Source organism: Neofelis nebulosa, chromosome 1 (assembly GCF_028018385.1).
Source record: "Neofelis nebulosa isolate mNeoNeb1 chromosome 1, mNeoNeb1.pri, whole genome shotgun sequence".
NCBI lineage: Eukaryota > Metazoa > Chordata > Mammalia > Carnivora > Felidae > Neofelis > Neofelis nebulosa.
In genome coordinates, this window is record NC_080782.1 from 171,300,154 (window position 1) to 171,322,676 (window position 22,523).

Sequence of the window (22,523 nt, forward strand, 5' to 3'; positions counted from 1 at the left end):
TGACCTGTATGTCCAAGAGAAATTTAAACACATACCCGCACAAAAATTTATTTGTGAATGTTCATAGGACAGTATTCGTGATGGTCAAAACGTAGAAATGACCCAAATGTCCACTAAGAGATGGATGGATAAATAAACGTGGAAATCCACACAAATAAATATTATCCAGCCAGCAAAAGAAATGACGTACATGGATAAACCCTGACAACATTATGCTAAGTCAAAGAAAACCAAAGACAAACAGATCACATATTTTGAAATACCCAGATTAGGCAAATCCCTCGGGACAGGAAGTAGATCCGTGGTTTCTAGGGATTGAGCAGGAAGGAGAATGGGGAGTGACTGGTGAGGAGGCACAGGACGGGATTTCTTTTAGTGGTGATGAAAATGCCCTGGAATGAAGTAGTGGTGAGGATTGCGTAATTTTATAAATATACTGAAAACAGGGGTACCTGGGGGGCTCAGTTGGTTAAGCGGCCAACCCTTGGTTTCTGCTCAGGGTTACTGGCTCTCTCTCTCTCTCTCTCTCTCAAAATAAACAAACTTAAAATAAATAAACAAATATACTAAAACCCACTAAGTTTTATGCTTTAAAAGAGTGGATTTTATGGTATTTGAATTATATCTCAATAAAAAAAAAATTCATTTCTCCAAAAACAAAACTGCAAAACAAAATGAAATTTCTGGTCTAGCGTTCAGGTAAAAGAAAGTATTTCTCATTTTCCTCTTTCATGAACAAAATCTGTAATAATCTCAATGATTAGTTCCTCCAAAGGCATATTTCATATTAACTTTGCCATGTTCATGTGAGAGGTGAAATTGTTATTTCTTATATTGATAAATGAAAATAATGGAACCAGCTTTCCTCTAGATGCTTTTCTCCTCTTCCAGTGTGCACCGATCTGGAACCAAGACCACACCTGAGGCTACGTGCCTTCTAAAACAGCATCAGCTTATTCAGCCATCTATTTACACAATGCTTTCTCAAAAGTCAACAACTTCCTCAATGTAATGTTAATGAGTTTCAGAAATGTCAGTGGACAATTAAATGTCTCATTCAGAAAGTTTTGAGCAAATGTCCAAACTTTTTTTTTTAGGAAGTATACTCTTACTCTCGTTTATCTATTTTGCTCATCCCTGACCCCACCCCTCTGGCAATCATCAGTTTATTCTCTGTAAGAGTCGGTATTTTTGTTTCTTTCTCTCTCTTTTTTAATTTGCTCATTTGTTTTGTTTCTTAAATTCCACATGAGTGAAATCATATGCTATTTGTCTTTATCTGTCTGCCTTATTTCATTTAGTATAATACTCTATAGGTCCATCCCTGTTGTTGCAAATGGCAAGATCTCATTCTTTTTTATGGCTGAGTAAAATTCCATTATATATATACATACATACATACATACATACATACATACATATGTACATACCATTTCTTTATCCATTTCATTTAGTATAATACCCTATAGGTCCATCCCTGTTGTTGCAAATGGCAAGATCTCATTCTTTTTTATGGCTGAGTAAAATTCCATTTTATATGTATATATACATACATACATACATACATACCATTTCTTTATCCATTCATCCATTGATAGGTTGCTTCCATATCTTGGCTATTGTAAATAATGCCACAATAAACACAGTGGTGCATATATCTTTTTGAATCAGTGTTTTCATTTCCTTTGGGTAAATATACAGTAGTGGAAATACTGTATCATATGATAATTTCATTTTTAATTTTTTACATTTTTAATTAAATTTCTATTTTCCACAGTGGCTGTACCAATCTGCATTCCCATCAACAGTGCACAAAGGTTCCCTTTTTTTCCCACAACCTCACCTAGACTTGTTATTTCTTGTCTTTTTTATTGTAGCCATTCAGCTAGGTGTGAGATGATATCTCATTGTGGTTTTGATTTGTATTCCCCTGATGACAAGGGATGTTGAACATCTTTTCATGTGTCTGTTGGCCATCTGTATGTCTTTTTGGAAAAATGTCTGTTCAGATACTCTGGCCATTTTCAAGTCAAATTATTTGTTTGGGGTTTTTTTGGTGTTGAGAGTGCAAGTTCTTTATATACTTTGGATACTAACCCCTCATGGATAGATCATTTGCAAATATCTTCTTCCTCTTCCTTTCAGTAGGTTACTTTTCTGTTTTGCTTGTTTTGTTTCCTGGGAAAAACTGTTTTTTTGTTATTGTTGTTGTTGTTGTTGTTTTTAATGTAGCATTGAACTAAACTGAACTGAAATTGAACAGACCTCAAAGCTAAACTGATCATGTAAGAGCACGTAGGTGTGGGCATGTGTGTGCACCTGCACGCATACAATAGAGAGGGAAAAAGAGAGATATTATATTTCTCCATGTACTTTCAGTCATGCAAACTGGATGTATTATTAGTTCTGAAAAGACTAACCTTTCCATATTCAGGGATCTCAGCTATCTGTTAAATAAGATATATATGAATTGAGTGCATTTGACTCATAGGAGGTGGTAACAGGCCTGAGAGCCCTCACTTACCCCTTCCAGAGCAAGGTAGATCCGAGCTTCCTTGGCACCTTCTGATGCTCTCCTCTGCTGACAGTGGGCAGGAACGTGGGTGCTCACACTTTTTCCCATACCAGCCTACTTTGCAGTCACATCTTCCACAATTACACTGTCCGTGACCTTCACAATGAGAGTATAAAAAATACGAAAAAATAGACAATGAAGTCAGAAGTCAGAAATGAGTGTTTTCTTTTCAACAGTGAATATCACAAATAGCCAGGATCTTCGTTAACACCATATTAAACATTAAAGCAAAGGCACATTTTTCTCAAGTTCTTTAATACCTGGTTTACATTGATTGATCATGAGGAGTAAAGAAAAGCAACAATTCCCTATAAGATAGATGGGTTCGTAGGGCTATAAACTTGAATCCATCAAAATCCAGGTGCTTGCGATTGCATTGGTCTGCTGGGGCCTAAATGGAGTATGTGATGGATTTGGTAATTAATTCATGTGGAGGAGAGCCATAGGAAATTGAAAACAATTTGCTTTTGAAACAGGTCTTATCTTGTAGAGGCCCCCACACTTTATTCTCATTACCATTTTTCTACACACGACATGCTTAGCCTAGAGACGCTTAGTCTAAAACAAGTAACGTCTGTGGAGTTCACATTCCCTGAAGATCAATGTAATATACACAAAAGAGGTCAGGAAAGATATTAAAGTTCTTTACACATGGTCACAGAGCCTGTAAAGAATTGTGATGAGCAGTGGCGTGGTAAAGCAAAAAAACAAACAAACAAAAAATGGCCTACATTATCAATCAAATAAGTGGATCTAAATCCTGGTCCTGCTATCTATAGAGTAGGGCTGGTCAAATGTCAACTTCTCTGAGATTTAGTTTCTTCATATTTTTTTGAAGTTTATTTATTTATTTTGAGAGACTGCGCGTGAGCAGAGGAAAAGCAAAGAGAGAATTCTAGGCAGGCTCTGCACTGCAAGGCTCAAACTCATGAACCGTGTGTGAGATCATAACCTGAGCCGAAACTGTACTCTTAACCAATGGAGCTGCCGAGGCGACCCTAGTTTCTTCATTTTTAAAAAAGGTAATAATACATTATCCACATTTATCAGGAAGTACATAATATATCTTAAAATGCTACATAAAAATGAGCTATTGTTATTTTTATTCATTTGAGTCCACATATGTAAACAAGTAGGAATAGAAAGGAAAGCAACAGAGTTGAGCTTTCCTTAACTCCTAATCAGCATTCAGATATTCATTATTACAGATGCAGAACACTGTGGATTTCTATAATTGCTGCAAAAAATGCATAAAAGATTTTAAAGGAAGTGGAATTGTACTTTTTTTAAGTAAATCAAAGATAATACTAATGAATGAAATTCCATGCTCTTTCGTTTTTGGCATCTGATATTAATATAAACCATACAATAAGGAAACTGTCCTTCAGTGAAGACTAGTGTGTTTTCTCAATAGTCTGTGAGGTGTGTGGGCAGATATCTATCATTTGAGTTGGAAGAATTGGACAATCCACATATCTGGAAGCTTTTCACCACCTATTAACCTGGTTCATCATGGAACGAATCATAAAATCATAGGTCAAAGTGGAATGAGATCTTAGGGATCACTGAATCCAAATTTTGCATTCAATGCTACATCCAATTAAACATACATTTATTGATCACTTACTATGTAACAGACTCTAAACAACAAATTGCTGTTGTCCTTAGTACTCTGCCTCTGAGATCATCATTTTAAAGGAAAAGAAAATTAAGATTGCTAATAAATATGTATCACATGTCAATGGGGTCACTTAAACCTTCAAATATCAGAGTTTCTATTGTACTAGTTTAACTTATTGGCAGTTATATTCCAGAGGTTGTTGGACTTTGTGGCTCTTTGTTATTATCCTAGAAGTCCTTACCCTTCTTCTCAACCCTCATGTAATTTAAAGCCAAATTTCTAAACAGAGCCACATTGCAAAAACATAGATAAATAACAATGCTAAAACAGATTTCAACATTTGAAGTACAACGAATCCTGCTTTTTATAGAGGCCAAATTCTTGGAGACAAGAGGTCTCATTTTGAGGACAGTCAGATCTGTCATGAGGATATTGAACAAAGAACAGAACACGCTGCCATTTGTGAGAGACGAGCTGACACTTTAACAATAACAGTGAACAACAGGGTTATGGTGAAAGGGGAAAAAAGCTTTACTCTTAAAAGTCTGAAGTAGCTGGGAATGTTAGAAGAAAACACTCAGTAGGCAAGGATGCCAGGCAATCCCTAACTACCCAGGAGAATGCCCTCACACACCTGGTGGGGAGGCCTGGTCCCCAGGCATGGAACGAAGCAGGAGCCTGTGTGGAGGGAAAGCAGTGACCGAAGACAGACCCTTCTCAAGTTCTGTAGCTGGAATACAGCCTTCAGAGCAGCCACTGTTTTCTATCTTAGGTTTGTTCACATGTCAACATTTCAAACAAAATTGGTGGCGGAATAAAAAATTCATGAAGACGGTCAGAAGTTATGAATAAGAAGTTTTTAGAGTTAAGATCTGGTCCAATGAAGATCAAAAGAAGTGGGACGAGCTATGAATGCAGTGACACAGTTTGAAAAAAAAAAACAAAAAAAAACAACGCGGCTGCTCTAGACCTAGAAGACGAAATCTCTGAAACTCTTTCACCTTTATGCTCCAAATTCACTTTTGTTCTCTTATTGTTTTCCTCACTCAGTGTTTAATCTCTACACTTTCCTCCCTAATGTTATGCGATTTTTCTATCCCTTTGCTATCTCTGTGCTCTAATACAATCACTGGGGGTGGGGGTGGGTGGGGAAGCAGCCTATGTGGTCCTATATCTCTATTTCCTGTGCATTTAGAGCAGCATCATGAACATTCTCAAGAATGAGTCCTATAAAGTTATGCATCACCCCCAGGCATCACCAACTCCAAGCAAAACTGGGAAGAACACATACAATGTGTTCTCACTTTTGCCACTTATGTGATGAGCCCTACCTAACTTCTGGAGGCTTCCCCAGCCTCAGCCTTCACCCAGTCATCGAGTATTATTGAGGGTTATTGACCCTCAGGAACTCCGCTGTAGTCTGTTGCTTATGCACTGGAATGAATTAATGAGACAGTATCACTACTGTGATTGGTTGCAGACCGAAAGCTTTTGCCTTTAAATAGGAAAGTATCACAGTGGGGAATATTATCCAGTTCAGGATGGCCATAGCTCCTCCCCAAATCACCCACTTATGAGTCTTCTCTACACTATGCCATCTGAAGTCAATATCAATTGAACAAGTTTGGGCTGAGGAAATAAGAGTTATTAAAATATGAATCATATTTCATATTTAAATATTTTTCATATTTCAACCATCCATAATGAATGAAATTACTGAGAGTCAGAAAATGTACGGCAATGGCTCTAAATGGTGATAGCAGGGATATAGACCGTTTCTTAAAGGTTCCATCGTTTGGGGAAAGTAGAAACACCTCAATCAAATATCCCAGTGAGGATCACAGAGAAGCAAATGTGGAAGTAATAAAGCAAGGTTTAAACAATTCTAGTCTAATATGATGAAAAATAGTATTGACAGCAGTATTGTGAATCTAAATGTTTATTAGCGATTAAGTTAAAGCATCAACCTAACTTTTACTTTCACAGTAATGAAGATTATGTCCTACATGTTTCAACAATTCCAAATCATGTGCTGTCCGAATATATTTCAGAATATTATGGATCTCATTTTAAATGAAATTGTACCTTTTCTATAAAATCCTTTATGATATTTCATCAGTGGAATTAGGAAATCACTTAAAAATGCATGGTATTGATATCAGATTCTGAAGCTGGTATTGAGCCTCTCAGAGGAGACAGGAAATCGTAAAATGAAATAGTAATTTCTCTCCTGGAGTTACTAGTTTCTCAAGTGCAGTATAAAACTTATGCCAAAGATGGAGAGAATGAATTATTTTATAGGGATAAAATGAAAAAGATGAAAATGCTTGGTTTTGATATATAAAAAAGAGTTTAGAAATGATTATTTGTTTAGCATGAAAATCCTTTAGACTGCCATAATATACTACAACAAATCTTTTCTAAATAAATAGTGAAAGATGCATAAAAGAAAAAATTACATCTGTGTTTTTAATCTAAATATGTCACTAGTCCACCTCCTGGCCCTTATCTCCTTTTATCTTTCAAATGAAAAAATTAGAAGTGAATTTTACCAAACTGAAATTTCATACTTCTGTGTTAGTTTTTTAAATATATAGGTTGATTGATCGATCGATAGGTAGATAGATATGGCTTCCAGGAGTTAATTTCATGGCTTCTAAACAGTATTCCGCTAAACTCTGAAACTCTGTAAACAGAAGATCAACAAATACAGAATGTTGTTGTTTATCCTTGATACAAAACATGTGAAGAATTCACATTAAAGAATAGCTCTCAGAAGACCTATGACCTACATTAAACACACACACACACACACACACACACACACACACACACACAGCAATGGAAGAACAACACGGTGCCTAGCATTGGTAAATGGATGGTAGCCCCGTCTGTACCACATGGTCAGGCAGTGGGTAGCATGGCTAGACACTACGTGGCACCATGGCCACGTTGAGCGTGTAGGAGCTGGAAAGGCTCTCAGGCCATTACAGGAGAGGGTGTTGACACTGAAACTTGTTTTTTCCTTTGTAATCACTGTGCTCTTTTGAGTGAAGCCATTTCAGAAATATCAATCCAAGACAAATGTAGTTGCATCCATTCCAGACAAATGTTCTTTTGCTGTACAGGACATTTCTTTCTTTTATAATGATCAAGACTGCTCATGAACTGCAATCTGACTTTTTCAAGTAGCTTCTTACAAAGTAATATGAGGACCATCAATAGGAAAAGTTTGGGGGAATAAATTAGATCTAACTAGTACTTGCTACATTTGACATATTTGATTTTTCTTTCAAGATAATGCAAACTGAATATACTTAATCATTTCCTTCAGTTTCTTTCCATAATGCTTTGGTAATCCACAATGATAAATTTCCTCACATAATACAGTTCTTTCAAATGATTCCACTTTCCAAATTAATGGAACTCTAAGCCAGCACTTTTTCGGGTAGAGAAGACAAGTTGAAAGATCAAGTTTAAGGTCACACAGCAACATATTTTAACAATTATGGGATTTGGGGAAATAGACCAGAGTGTAAACAGCTATCGGGAATAAAAGTTATTTCAGAATCAGGAAGTAAATTCCGGGGGGCAGCAGCTTATATAACTAACAAAACAAACAGTTGGCACACTTCAGGATGGCTGGTCATGCCCTGGTCATTTTAGTGACACTCAAATCCTGTTAACAGTAACATCTTTGAGTTGTTGTGGATGTGTGTGTACACAAGTGTGTGCATGAATTATATCTGTGTATGAAGGAATTGGTACACACACACACGTACACACACACACACACACACACACACTATGTGGTTGATGAGCAACAAATAGAAATGAAAGAAGAGGGGCGCCTGGGCTCAGGTCATGATCTTGCAGTTCACGGGTTTGAGCCCTGCATCAGGCTCTGTGCTGACAGCTCAGAGCCTGGAGCCTGCCTTGGATTCTGTCTGTCCCACCCCATAACCGTCAAGAATAAATATGCATTAAAAAAGAAAGAAAGAGGGGCGCCTGGGTGGCTCAGTCAGTTAAGCGGCCCACTTCGGCTCAGGTCATGATCTCGCGGTCCGTGAGTTCGAGCCCCGTGTCAGGCTCTGTGCTGACAGCTCAGAGCCTGGAGCCTGTTTCAGATTCTGTGTCTCCCTCTCTCTGACCTTCCCCCATTCATGCTTTGTCTCTCTCTGTCTCAAAAAATAAAATAAATAAACGTTAAAAAAAATTTTTTAAAAAAAGAAAGAAAGAAAGAAGAAATAAATAAAACTGATTTATTTGGAGCAGGGAGCAGGTTTTAAAATACTATCTTCTGTATCCATGATGCAGCAGATGTAGTAGGCACAAAATATTCACATTTCATTGTATTACTGAATAGATGAATGGACAGGTGGAAATGAATGAATACAATGAGAATGTCAATTAAAAGAGCAACCCACCAGGAGAATCCCTGGGACTTAAATAAGACGAACACTGTCAGGATGGTAACAATGGGAGCTAAAAATAAAGCTGCATTTCAGCTGAGCCTTATTACCTTCCAGCCTTACATAAATCACTAGAGAACATTGACATAGTTGGGTTACTTCTGTCTCCTAACACAGAGGCACCAACGTGGCACCCTTTCTGTGGTGCAACTCAGACAGGCAATTAGGAAAATTGTGGAGACTAATAATTCGTTAAACAGAATGTACAGAATTCAACAGATTTAATGAGAATGAAAAAATACTGGGGGTGGATATCTGCCTCACATCATAATGACATGCAGAGAAGCTTAGTTTTATAAGAATTTGAGCATCCGGAGTAAAATTGAAGAATTTTGTTTGCATCACTTGGAGATTAAATTACACGAATACTTAGGCTCTGAATGTGTTTCCTGATGACACTTAATGGCCACATGAACTCTGTCAAGTTAATCTTTCTGAACCTGTTTCCTCCCCTGTTAAAATGCAGGTAACAATGTCTCCCCCTCTGAATTAGGGTGAAGGTAAAATGGAATAAGGTGTGTGAAACGGACTAAAAGCGTGGAGTCTCAAAGCAAATTTCTTCTTCCCTAAATTCCTTTTTTACAAAAACGTTTATATATTTATTTTGAGAGAGAGGGAGAGTGAGCAAGAATGGGGGAGGGGAAGGGGGAGGTGGGGAGAGAGAGAATCCCAAGAAGACTCCACGCTATCAGCGCTGAGCCAGACTCTGGGCTCAACCTCACCAACCGAGAGCAAGAGTCAGATGCTCAACCCACTGAGTCATCCAGGAGCCCCAAATTCCTCCTTTGTTTTTTAAAATTTTTTAAAGTTTTTTTTTTTTTTTTTTTTAATATTTGAGAGAGAGAGAGACAGAGTGTGAGCAGGGGAAGGGCAGAGAGATGGAGACAGAATGTGAAGCAGGCTCCAGGCTCTGAGCTGTCAGCACAGAGCCCAACGCAGAGCTCGAAGTCAACCGACTTCAGACACCCAACCGACTGAGCCACCCAGGCACCCCATCCAAATTCCTCCTTTGAAATGTGGGAGGCTGGCTGTGGGCATTGGCCATGTTCAGTTCACTTCAACAAAAGAATGATAAAGTCACGATTGCAGACTGATGTCTGAACCAGCCCCCCTTCCCACACCCAGGGGTCTACCCCCGCAGCATGGAGACCCCGTATAAAGGGCTAAGCACTCCTCCTCAGCTCCTCCCACGACAAACCTGACCAACCACAGCCATCACTGCCCAACTGCTTCACTGTCCCTGAAATCTCCAAGGATAGGGAGGATTGGAAAATGTGAGAAAGAGGAAAATCGGGCAGAATAAGGAGGGAAGGAAGAAACGAAGGGGAAAATTGCAGGTTCCAAGGAGGCCTCCTGATGACCTTCACCTGCCCAACCTACTGGGGTAACAGAGCCCAAATGACATGCAGTAGGGAATCGTGCTCTTATAAAAGGACTGAAGTGTCCACTGAAGTGTCATTGTCCATCTTCACCCTGTGAGCCCCCTCCCTCACAGTGAAACAGAACAGCACATGGGACCCTGAGCAGTCACTGTAATGTAGCAATTCTGAATTTTTCAACCCCACTCCAAAAGCAAGGTCATGGGTTGATTAAGGATGAACGTCCCCTATGCAAAAACAAAAACAAAAACATTCTATCAGAAAGTCCCAAACTTTATAACTTTCTATAGATAGCCTGATTATCTCCTTCATTTCCCCATTTAAAATTGTATGAATTCATGTTTTATCTCACAGACAAGCTCAAGGCAGCATTCTTACATGGCACTTCCTGAACCCCAGTCTAGTTTTAATTACCCACTCCATGTGTATGGCTCCAACCTCACATTTAGCCCTGACCCTTCAGGCTCACACACTCAACAGGCTGAAAAAAAAATATATCAACTTTGGGTCACCATTGGTCCCTTATGCTCAATATATCCAGAAATGAACTTGACAACTTCCTGCTATGTTCCCCATTTCAGTAAATGGCAACAACTCTTATCCAGACAACCAGACTGCGCACCTGTGACTGTAGCACTTTGCTGCCTAAACCCATCATTAGCTCCCCATTGCCTTTGGAATAGAGTCCAGTTCCACAGCAAGGTAAAAAGACCACCAGTTCTGTGTCTCGCCAGCTTTCCCTTCCGTCACTTGGGCATTCTGGGAGTAAATAAAATGATTCTAGTCCCCTGCACAGATCACACACCTCTACTCTCTTTGCCTAGGACATGTTTCTCTCATTTCTTTTTATGTGTAAGCCTACCTTTGAGGTAGGGTAGGGGTAGACATGTGCATGGGGATACAAAAATGTCAGCAACGCATGAGCCATATGTCACCACCTCTGCGAAGAGCCTCATCACCCTAAGTAAAGTGTCAAATAAGCCCACGCCCAACTTTCTCTACATATCTCACTTATTCAGTTTATTTGTTGTATCTCCAGCCCACTGGGATGTAAATTCCATGAGAGGGGGGATTTTATCTGTTGTGTTTGTTGCTATATCCCCAGCATTATGGCCAAATGAGTAACAAATGCATGACTAAGCAAATCTCCCATAGCACCGTGTATTAAAATTACATGTTTATGTGGCAGTTTTGTCATTATTGTTTTTTAAAAAAATTTTAATGTTTATTTTTGAGAGAGACAGAGACAGAGTGTGAGTGGGGGAGAGACAGAGAGAGAGGGAGACACAGAATCCAAAGCAGGCTCCAGGCTCTGAGTTGTCGGCACAGAGCCTGACGTGGGGCTTGAACCCATGAACCATGAGATCATGACCTGAGCTGAAGTTGGATGCTTAACCGACTGAGCCACCCAGGCACCCCATGTCATTATTGGGTTTTTTTTTGTTTCGTATTTTGCTAAACAGTAAATTTCTTGAAGGTAGAAGCTACGATTTTTTGTGTTTGCATTTTTGTACCATAATATCTCACATAGTGCCTCCAGCATAGTTGGCTCTCCATAAATGTTTGTCATATTAAATTCAAGTTTAAACGAAGACTTTTTTCAGTAAGGAAAGAACCTTTACATTTCTTCAGATTCACAGACCTCTTTAACATTTGATTCTGTCTCTTAACTGTGAGGCCTTCCGCAAGTTATGGAACTTCCTCAAACCTCCATAACCCCAATAGTAAAATGAGAAAATATCCCCACCTCATCGACTTTTAAGAAAAATAAGTGCAACGAGCTGGAAAGTGCTTAGCACAGTGTCTGGCATAGAGACCTACTCAAGAGATGCCAGCTGTCTCATTTCCATCGTGCAGATGATGGGGATAATAAAGAACACTCGTATATAATGAATAACAGAGAAAAATCTGAAAAGGGCATTTCCCCCAAAGAATAGTGTTGACAAAATGTTCAGGAGACTCTCCCGAGCATCAGGGATCATCAGAACAGGGAAACCCTTCTGGGACCACAGTGTTAGCAGCAGGCTCCCCTCAGCCAGGCCAGACAAGCCTCTGCGGCTGTGGAATCGTGATTAAATAGGGCAGCTCTTTCATTTCCCTTTTGCTGGCAAACTTTCAGGAGACAGTGGAGTTTCCTATCTACTTACACACCAATCAAGCAGTGAGGCTTAAAAAGATGTATGTATATATATCTCTGTCTTCTGGATTGTCAAATATGACCGGACTGAAAATTCATAACTCCATTTTTGCTCAGTGACACTTTTTCAAACAAATCCAACCGCTTTCTTTTTTTCCTTTGCACCGTTAGAAGTTCTGGCAGAGTGTGTTTTGGCCTTTGCACTCAGGCTGCAAGCTCTGTAAAGTCAGAGGTCATGTTTGTCTCCTTCATTGCCAGAGCCAGGAGCCCAGATGCAGTCCAGACCCTGGTAAACGGTGTCTGCTCTATAAATGTTTATAGAATAAAATTTTGGAATCCAATTATTGATATTTAATCCTACACTAATCTGCGGAATAATTTTAATATATAAATTATACTAAGGAATTAATTCATTAAAATATCCTTGAGAGGGGCGCCTGGGTGGCTCCATTGGTGGAGCGTCCGACTTCGGCTCAGGTCATGATCTCATGGTTCATGGGTTCAAGCCCTGCATCGGGCTCTGTGCTGACAGCTCAGAGCCTGGAGCCTGCTTCAGATTTTGTGTCTCCCTCTCTCTCTGCCCTCCTGCACTCATACTCTGTCTGTCTCTCTCTCAAAAATAAATAAACATTAAAAAATAAAATAAAATACCCATGAGAACCATATTATCTGAAGTTTTGTAATATATGACTGTAGCTGTTCTCATGGTCTCCATCCTGGACACTGTCACCTGGACTGCTGGTTTCGTAGGCCTAGAGATGAGCAACCCATATCTGTAGCAGATGGCTCTCCTTGGGGGGAGGAGTTAGACTAATTTTAGGAAAGTGAGCCCTTTCATCCCTTGTCTTTGCCCAACGTGTAAATTCTCTGAAGACTTTCCAAGGCACCAATAGGAGCACTGTGAATATCAAACGCTTTCCATGCACAGATTCAGTTCTCTTACAGTTTCTGTGAGAATCAGAAAGAAGCTTGAAAATAGGGAAATGAATTTTTTTTAATTTAAAAAAGCGAGCGAGGAGAGCACATACCTGAACAGAAGTCATCAGAGTATCTGTCATAGACGGCCCTACAGTCCCTTTCATCACACTCACAGGTGTCCCCGTGAATATCTCCCCAGTCTCCAGTTGGGTCAACATCGTGGCAAGAACATTCACCACACACACAAGTCCCTAGATGAGAAAACAATTGTATACGGTTTTAGCGAAGAAACACCATGAAAGAAAGCATCTTACATGTTGCTTTTTAAAATCTTTTGCTTACTGTGTATTTGGAAAATACATATATTGGATAAAAACATTCTACAAAGGAAAAACACCATCTAATGTGGACGGCAGAGATTCTTTAATAGATAAAAGTTATTTTCTGTGTCTATTATTGTGTGGGTTGTGGGATGTGCCCTTAGCACAGTAGTGGTTTCTTTCCAAAACAGCATCAAAACAATGAATACGAGTTAGAATCCCAGCCCTCAAGAAATCTGCAATCTATCTGACAAAAGAAAGCTACTGGATGACTGTAGGGTCATGTACCAAAATGTAAAAGGTGGTTGTGCCTGGATTTTTTAAAGTATCTGTATCTGGGGGCACCTGGGTGGCTCAGTCGGTGGAACGTCTGACTTCGGCTCAGGTCACAATCTCACAGTTCATGAGCTTGGGCCCTGCATCGGGCTCTCTGCTGTCAGTGCAAAGCCTGCTTCAGACCCTTTGTCTCCCTCTCTCTGCTCCTCCCATGCTCAAATACTCTCTCTTTCTCTCAAAAATAAAATAAACATTTAAAAAAATAAAAATAAATAAATATCTGTATCTATATTTTAAAAAATGAATACCCTTGGCTTTCGTAATAGTATAACTGATGTGGGTGCAGGGGATAAGGATAGGTATATGCTAAGGTGAGTCCAACCTGACACTGAATAAACGATTTAGGCAATACAGGATACTTGTTTTATCCCTGATTAGCTGTGTCTACAACAAAGGTTTTCTGGTCCTTGGAGATGGGCTAACAAGGAAAAGGAGGTAAGCCTGTGCAGGGATTGGTGTCTCTCTCCCGTCCCCCACCTTCCCCCCGCCCCGGAAGCAATAATGAGGAAGAGTGCCAGGGGAGACTCGGATGGTACCTTCTGAGAAAAAAAAAGACATATTTCTGTGCCTCCTCCCGACTTGCCTTCAGGAACCCCTGAAATCTCACTGCTACCCAGCCTCATTTGAGCATGCTGCCTCCCAGTCTGCTCTGCCAGATCTCCAAATCAGACAGCTCCAAGTGCAGGAAAGGACAGGCAGAAGGTGAGACCTCAGGGGTTGGCTAGTAGTGTGTGTCTCTCTCAGAGCCCACATATCCCTGCTGCAGAACCGGCCCTGATCCACAGCCCAACCATTGCCATTTTTCTCCTCTTTCCTTTCAACATCTCACGGGAACACAGCCCAAGATTCTTATACTAACATCATGACAGTGATGACTGGACCTACTGAATAAGAGGGATGCAGACAGAAACACGTCCTTATATAGAAAAGGAAAACATAACATGAATTAGTGGGATATATAGTCAGACCTATTCTGCATACATTAAAAAGAGGACTTTTCTTTATAATTTTTCTTCCAACTTCAGGCCTTTTGCTTTCCTTTCCCTATGTATAGAAATTTGGCCCATTTTACTCTTCTGCATTAATTTCTTACGCCATTTTTTGAAAAGAGAAAATTGGTTGTATGTTAAGGTTTCCCACATAAGCATTACCTGATAAAAAGCACCATTCATTTACAGAAATTAAAAAAATATAATTTTCCAACTTTCCAGACTTTTATAATATTAAAAGAAGGAAATATGGGGGTGCCTGGGTGGCTCAGTCAGTTGAGCATCCAGCTTCAGCTCAGGTCATGATCTTACAGTTTGTGAGTTCTAGCCCCGCGTTGGGCTCTGTGCTGACAGCTCAGAGCCTGGAGCCTGCTTCCAATTCTGTGTCTCCCTCTCTCTGCTCCTCCCCTGCTCATGCTCTCTCTCTCTCTCTCTCTCTCTCTCTCTCTCTCCTTCAAAAATAAATAAAAACACTAAAAAAAATTTTTTTTAAAAAGAAGAAGGAAATATGGTCACTTATATATACCTTCAGGCAGGCAACAAATGGTCCAGCTGGAAATTGACAAGTAATTTCAAGGATTTCTAAAAAAAATGTTTATTTATTTATTTTTGAGAGAGAGAGCAGGGGAGAGGCAGAGAGAGACAGGAAGAGAAAGACTCCCAAGAAGGCTTCATGCTGTCAGTGCAGAGCCCGACGTGGGGCTCAAACCCATGAACTGTGAGCTCATGACCTGAGCCAAAATCAAGAGTCAGATGCTTCACTAACTGAATCACCCAGACCCCATGTGTTTTCAAGGAGTTTTAAAAAGCATTTAAATAAAACTAATTTGATTTGATATCAACAGTTAGTTAACTCACTTTAAAGGACATTTTAGCAATACCAACATATTCTTAAAATTCATATCGAAGGTCAATCTAAATTTTATCTAGTTGTCTGACACAGTTTCTATACCTGTTCTATATCATTTTTATTATTGCAGATAAAAGTGGCTCCAGATCAATTCAGTATTACAACCAAGCCTTCGATTTACTCATAATTAAGACAAAAGGGTTTCTTGAATGTTCTCTAGATAATTAGATGCTCCTGCTGTAGATGGTTCTGTTAGTCAAGAGACATTTAACAGAAGTATCTACAAGAATTGCCTTTTAGCTGTACTATGCTATTTCTGGATGGCCGCCAAAGAAATAACAGTCCCTATGTTAACTATTTGTGCAGTGAAGCTTAAATAACTACAGCAACTTTCTTATCTTTCTGCTTTGTTACTCAATAAAAAATAAGAAAGAGAAGACTGTTGGCATTATAAATGTTGACTTACATCGAAGTCAAACACTATAAAAGACCACTTCCCCCCACACCCAAGGAAATACAAGGAAAAGGAGGGTTAATGATGAAGAGCTTTGTTTTCCTCCCAATTCATAGTAACGTGGATGAATGACCCACCTCTGTTACTGCAGATTTGGCCATCTGGAGATGTGCATCTTCGCTTGCTCTCCCAGGGGGTGATATCACACTGGAATTCACATTTATCGCCATGCCAACCAGCCTCGCAGTAACAGTTTCCACAGTAACACTTTCCATGGCCTTTACCCAAAATGAATTTTATAGAGTGAGGGGGGGGGGGGTGGGGGGAGAAAGCAACTTTTAAAAGCAAAATTAACTTTCTACCTCTTTGTGATCATTTTTGCCTTTTGAAATAATATACCAGTTCTACAATCCTTGCTTAAAACAGTCAAGTTATAGATCTGTCCCCCGCATACCATGGGTGCGCATATACCTCCATAATCATACACAAAAAGCAAGAGCAAGTGTCTTGTAACTTGTCCTAGCCAGGTAGCTGGTGAAAATGAAAGAAATTTGAAGAAATGACAGGCTGGTCTACTACCCTCCAATCTCAAATGCACACATCAGAGTCAAATGTATGTAAGCATTCATGCTAAGGGCATTTCTTGAATTAGTCATCCAAGGATTTCATTTGAAATCAATCATTGAGAAACCAGTGGTACATATTTACTTGGAAGCACATCATTAATGACTGAACGCTTCCTAAACCAGAGGAGATATTTCACCTTTTCGTTCAACTGTGTCCTACAAGCTGTTGTGTTCCACCACGTAGAAAAGAGGTTTTCAGTTAAACCAGTGTTTATTACTCCTTTAGGCCAATAAAATAGCATGGACCCCTGGCCTCACAATCAAAGCCCCTCCTATTCGTCAAGGGGACAGGATGACCCATCATTTTGTGTTCTGATGCCACCACACCCCTTCAACTCCTGCCTCGTTTTAAATTTTACCCGGCCTGTTTGTACTTACATCCAAGCAACCCCTATTGAACTGTCACATCATCGCTTTCTGCATCCTTATCTAGCAATCCTACAAGTTCCCAAAAGATGGTAATTCTATGTACCTGAAGTTACTTCTTAGATCCTCCCTTTTTGTGGTTATGTAAATTCCTAGGAGTATAGTTATGTATTCACCCAACCATGAATGTGTGTTTGTTCTTGTAAATATGATGAAAATGAGGGCCACGCTGGATTTTGCTTAGTCTATTCTTTCCATTTCATAGAATTATGTTTTATCAGAGTCTGTAGCTAAAGTCGTTGTTCTTCCCTCTCTCTTCTCCTGCAGCCATAATTTCAGAGGGTCCATGGGAAACTCAACGTGAGGCTATTTTTTCTTCCTAAACACTATGGCATTTCTGGCTCATGGCAAAAGTGTCAGTAGGGCCTGCAGAACTCACATAAGAAAGGGGAATGTACAATAGAATATTCTTGTCTCTTACCCTATTCTTGTCAATGAAAAAAAGCAGACACACATCAGAGAGACAAAGAGAGCGAGAGAAAGAGTGCTACAGTGAGATATAAGAAAGACATGGGGAACCAAGCACAAGATGCCATGTTTTATACCTAAGTGAGCTATGATTTGGATGTCCATGGAAAACCTCTTATTAACCGAATAGTCAATGATCATTTCTACAACAAATTTTAATTTGTTCACTGAAGCAAATGTAAAGGATATCAAATTATCTCATCAGTGATAAAATATAAAAGCTATACCTTTTATTTATGAACTCAACAGTACCTATCTCTCAGGTACCCACACAAAATATCACATCCCAGTGCTACGTCCTCAGGAACTTGAGGATTACACTGGAAAATAGCAAGACAACTGTGTGCTAAAAGCTTTTCTAGAAGTTGGTTTTTTCAAGACTTGATTAACCTTTAAACTAGAATTTATTTCCTCTGTAATTTCAGGAAATTTATATAAGGTGCCACATATGTAAGGATTACCATGGCATTAACAAATAATCCCAAATCTATGTTCTTTACATCCAAATTATTTGTATATTTATAAAATTCATAATTGAATCAGGGTCTTACTAAAAAATCATTGAGGTATAGGTGAATAAGGAAAGAAGAATCATGTGAAATTACACTTGGATGTAGATCAGAAAAATTAAGCAGATATCCTCACAACCCAAATGAAAATACTGTTAACAGGACACATTTGGATAATGGAGATAAAATACAAGCTTGGGGCAATACACATTCCTCACAATAAATATCATTCTTTGCTTTCTGTAAACCGATGGAGCAAGAAAATCTCCTTTTAAATTGTTTTACTGATGGGCTGTAGAATCACCTCTTAACAGACTGGTTTCATGCGAATGAATGACATGTGGAAAGATCTACAATCCCAGTCAAAGTCACTCCCAGAGGATATTTACCGAAGTGCTGGTGTCTATGGTCTGAACCTTTACGCCATGAAATAGCTTAAGCCTCAAACAAATGGAAATAGTAAATGGCAAGGTTGGGAGTTAAACATTTCCTGTTGCGTGACTTCATGTTAAATGTTTATATTTACACATGCAAATAGACTTTGCTCTGGTGATGTGTATCAGAACACAATGGCCCCAAACATGTTCCCTTCCTCTTTGTTTTTGGTCCATAATAATTGGAAATTAAACATCAGGAGGAGGATAAATGCATAATATTTGTGGGTGGATTTACCTAATTGTTCTAATTATTTTGGATTGAGTCCATTAGCAGAATTGTCTGAGCAGCATCTAGCTTAGGTCACTGCCTTGAAAAATGTAAATTTTTGTGTTTGTCTGTTTTATTTTGGTGGGTTGTACAGCAAGGAAGCCAGAGAGAGCCAAACAGACCTAAAATAAGAGTATCTGAATGATCACAAGAATTGAAGCTGCATTTTTTTTTTTTTTACACACAGAGGGACCACTTGTCCTAAGTCAGTGACACTTTCCCTATGGCTCTCTCGTTCCCCCTGCCCCACTGGCCCCTGATCCTTCCACAGAAAATGCTCTTCTGAAATCACTCATTCTGCAGGCAGAATAGGATTCCATGGATTGGAATCTTGCCAGAGATAAATGAAATAAGTAATTGCTTATTAATGAAGAGATGAGGCCAGGGGTAACCAGGCTAAAACTTTTAACAAACAGCAGAGATGAGTTTATGTAAACTGAAGGGATGCTCATTGCTCTCTCCTCTCCTCTCCTGTGCTACCCATAGTTGCAAATGTAAACTCTGGGAACAGGCTGGCAGACAGGTAAGCAGAAAAAGACACTTTGGGTGATAAAGAGGGGCTCTTCTCATGGAGATCCAAACTCCAGGGCCCTGATGCAATTCTCCATGGGGAGGGGTCAAGAGCACAGTCTTCAGTATCAGACACATGAGTCTATGCAATTGCTGGAATGACCCTGGGTGCATTACCTAGTGAATGGGAAGAACTTATTACAGTGCTGGGCACTAGCAAGTGTGGCACATATAATAACTGGTACAACAGAAAACTGTTCGTGCTGTTCGTAGAAATGCCATAGGAACATAGAAAAGATCATGAAAAATGTTATCTAGGTATGTGGTGGGGAGGGAGAGATTCTAGGCTAATAATTCTGTTGGCCTCCAATGTCTCCAATAGGACATGAGACTACTCAAAGGCTGATGATTTAGAAAGGGAAATGGAATGAAGTTAAAACATGCAACTGAGAGACTGGGAGAGCAGAGACAGAATAAAAGTAGCCGTGGTAAGCAGAGAAGATAAAGTACCAGTAGGACGACTTCAGGACCACACAGTTGCCTATTGTCATAATGATCTGGCTCTCCCCCTGGAAGCAGTCTGATTTTGCATTTATGAAGTTCTAGTCTACCCTAAATGCCTCATACGAAGTGTTTTCCAAATAAACACAAATTCAGATTAAATGAGTAAACTTAGTGCAGAACCTTTATAGAGAGATAAAAGTATAAGAAAACAGATCAAAAATCAAGTTACTTTTACTAATTTCTGCATAGTGTACCTACCTCCACATATTTCTTCCGTTTCATCATCTATGCATTCTCTATCATCACACTCACAAAATTTGCCATAAACAAGGCCATTTCCATCTGGATTATCACACTTACACCTGCCACAGTGACATGTACCTAAACCATGAAAACAAAACAAAAAGTATTTGTTAGGTGTATATAAATGATAATGAATTTTTTTTAAGTAGGCTTCACGCCCAGTGCCGAGCCCAACACGGGGCTTGAACTCATGATCCTGGGATCAAGATCTGAGCTGAGATCAGGAGTCGTATGTTCAACACACTGAGCCACCCAGGCACCCTGATAACCAATGGTTTTTTTTAATCTATCTCTTTCAAAGACAGAGACAATTCAAATCAATTTAATTTTCAATTGTGTATTACTATGGGTATGATGAGATAGATAACAAAGTTCTTTCTTGGTGATTATAGTACAGCAATTACATTTTATGACACATAACTATTATGATTGACCTCTAATAGTTTCATTAATGTATGATGTATTTATTCATTAATGTAAATATGACCTTCCCAAGTGCAGAGCTACTTTATACATGGCCATCCAATCAATGCATGAATGACTATCTTCTGATTACACCTGGGTCTGAAGTGAACTAAAACAGAAAATTCTAAGCACTGTAAGGGAAGTAGCATCACTTATCTTCCTCACCAGTATTTATTCAATGCTTTGCACAATATTTGAGCATAACATTTATTAATAAATATTTGTGGAATTCATTAACAAATGCATAAGTTAAAAACTTAGAATCTCCTAGTAATTTCACTTGTACAGTGTTAAAACTGATACATACATCCTTATGACAATAGGACCAGGGCAAGTTTTCATAGGTATAGAGTTCTGGAACCTCACCAAAACCTCAGGGCAGCTCAGGATGACACAGAGGCTCTGGAATCATCTGGTCTACCACTTACTATATATATATATATATATATATATATATATATATATATATGCCATATATATATGTGTGTGTGTGTGTGGTGTGTATGTGGATTTGACTACAACCCTCGAGAGTGATTTCACTGACAGTAAAACAACATTAAAATGATATTGAAAAATAGAATTTCCATTTAAGGAACTTCCTTTTTAATACTTATTTTTCCATTTGTAATTTATAATCATAGCCATCAACATACATGCACTGAGACCTGACCACTCACCAGATAGCCTCCTAGACTTTGGAAATGCAATGGGAGACCAAGTCAGCCATAATCCTCCTCTCAGAGTTTTATATGAGTAAACCGATATGATAAAATAAATGGAAAAGTGCAAAATGTTGCAGAAGAGCTTAGCAGGGGATTTGACTGTGACATGGTGGTCAGACAGAGTCCCTGGGGAAGTAGCTCCTAAATAAGGAACTGAGAGCAAAGTAAAAATAATAGGCAAGAGAAGTGAGATGGTGGAGAGGCCCACTTCCCACAAGAGACTATAGTAAAGGCTCTGTGATAAAAGAGGAAATTAGAAGAAAAAGTCAAAGATGGCTGGAACATAGAAAATGATGTGGAAAGAGGCATAAAATGAATAAGGTGACTAAAGGTGCCATTTATGGAAGTCTTATTATAAGGTCATGTTAAAGATTTCCAACCTTAATCCAGGAAGAATGAGAAGCCACAGAAATATTCTCTACCAGGGGGTCATGTGATCAGGCGTGCATTTTTACCAGATTACTCTAGTTAATACATGAGGAATGAACTGAAATGAGGCACAGTGGACATGAGGACATGTTATTACATTTGTCTGCAGGAAAGAAGACAGAGGCAGAAGAGGGTGACAGCAGTGAGTTAGAAAGAGGCAAATACCCTTGGGGGTATCTTCAGGGGAAAGAACAGATGACTCAGTGATTGAATGTATGTGGTGAAGAATCAGGAGGAACCAAAGATGATACTGATATTTGGACTGAGCTACTGGGTATTCGCAAGTCTGTATGTGGTGTGCCCCAAAACACATGGATAAGGGGGATTTGTATCCAAATCCAGGTTTTAATAATCAATAGCTATACATTTCTGAGGCTGTTATGTTCATCTCTAACTCTCAAATTCCTTATCTGCAAATAACATCTGCTCCATAGAGCAGTTATGAGAACCCAGTGGTAAGTGTATCACCCAGCCATCTTTCTGAAAACAATATTGTGTCCAGTTATGCCATAGGTTTCCAGAAAACTTTGAGATCTTCATCTTCTTCCATGAAGATACTGAGTATAAGAGTCGTGTTCCCAAACATTTCCTCCAGACTCACTTTATATTGATGGGCCCCACAACGTCCTGTCTCCATATGCTCCGCATGATTCTGTCACCTGGGTCACTTGCAATTAGATATTATATTTAAGAGATTTTTCTCTCACAGCTACATAGAAACAGCGATTTTGCAGAATTTGAGCTAATTATTTTTCTTCCCTGAGAATACTCATATGAATTTTACATTTATTAAATTTCACTTTCT

At 39.1% G+C, this 22,523-nt stretch overlaps 1 protein-coding gene across 2 annotated transcripts in view; it reads right to left on the reverse strand.

The window, feature by feature from the left end:
- Window positions 1–22,523, reverse strand: part of ITGBL1 (integrin subunit beta like 1) — a 207,524-nt gene that overhangs the window by 96,049 nt on the left and 88,952 nt on the right. For both annotated transcript variants that reach the window (XM_058743436.1, XM_058743441.1), the window contains exons 4-7: window positions 20,058–20,180; window positions 16,189–16,329; window positions 13,213–13,353; window positions 2,525–2,671 (exon numbers count right to left, since the gene is read on the reverse strand). In XM_058743436.1, coding sequence (XP_058599419.1) covers window positions 2,525–2,671; window positions 13,213–13,353; window positions 16,189–16,329; window positions 20,058–20,180 — 552 coding nt within the window. The remainder of the gene's footprint in view (window positions 1–2,524; window positions 2,672–13,212; window positions 13,354–16,188; window positions 16,330–20,057; window positions 20,181–22,523) is intronic.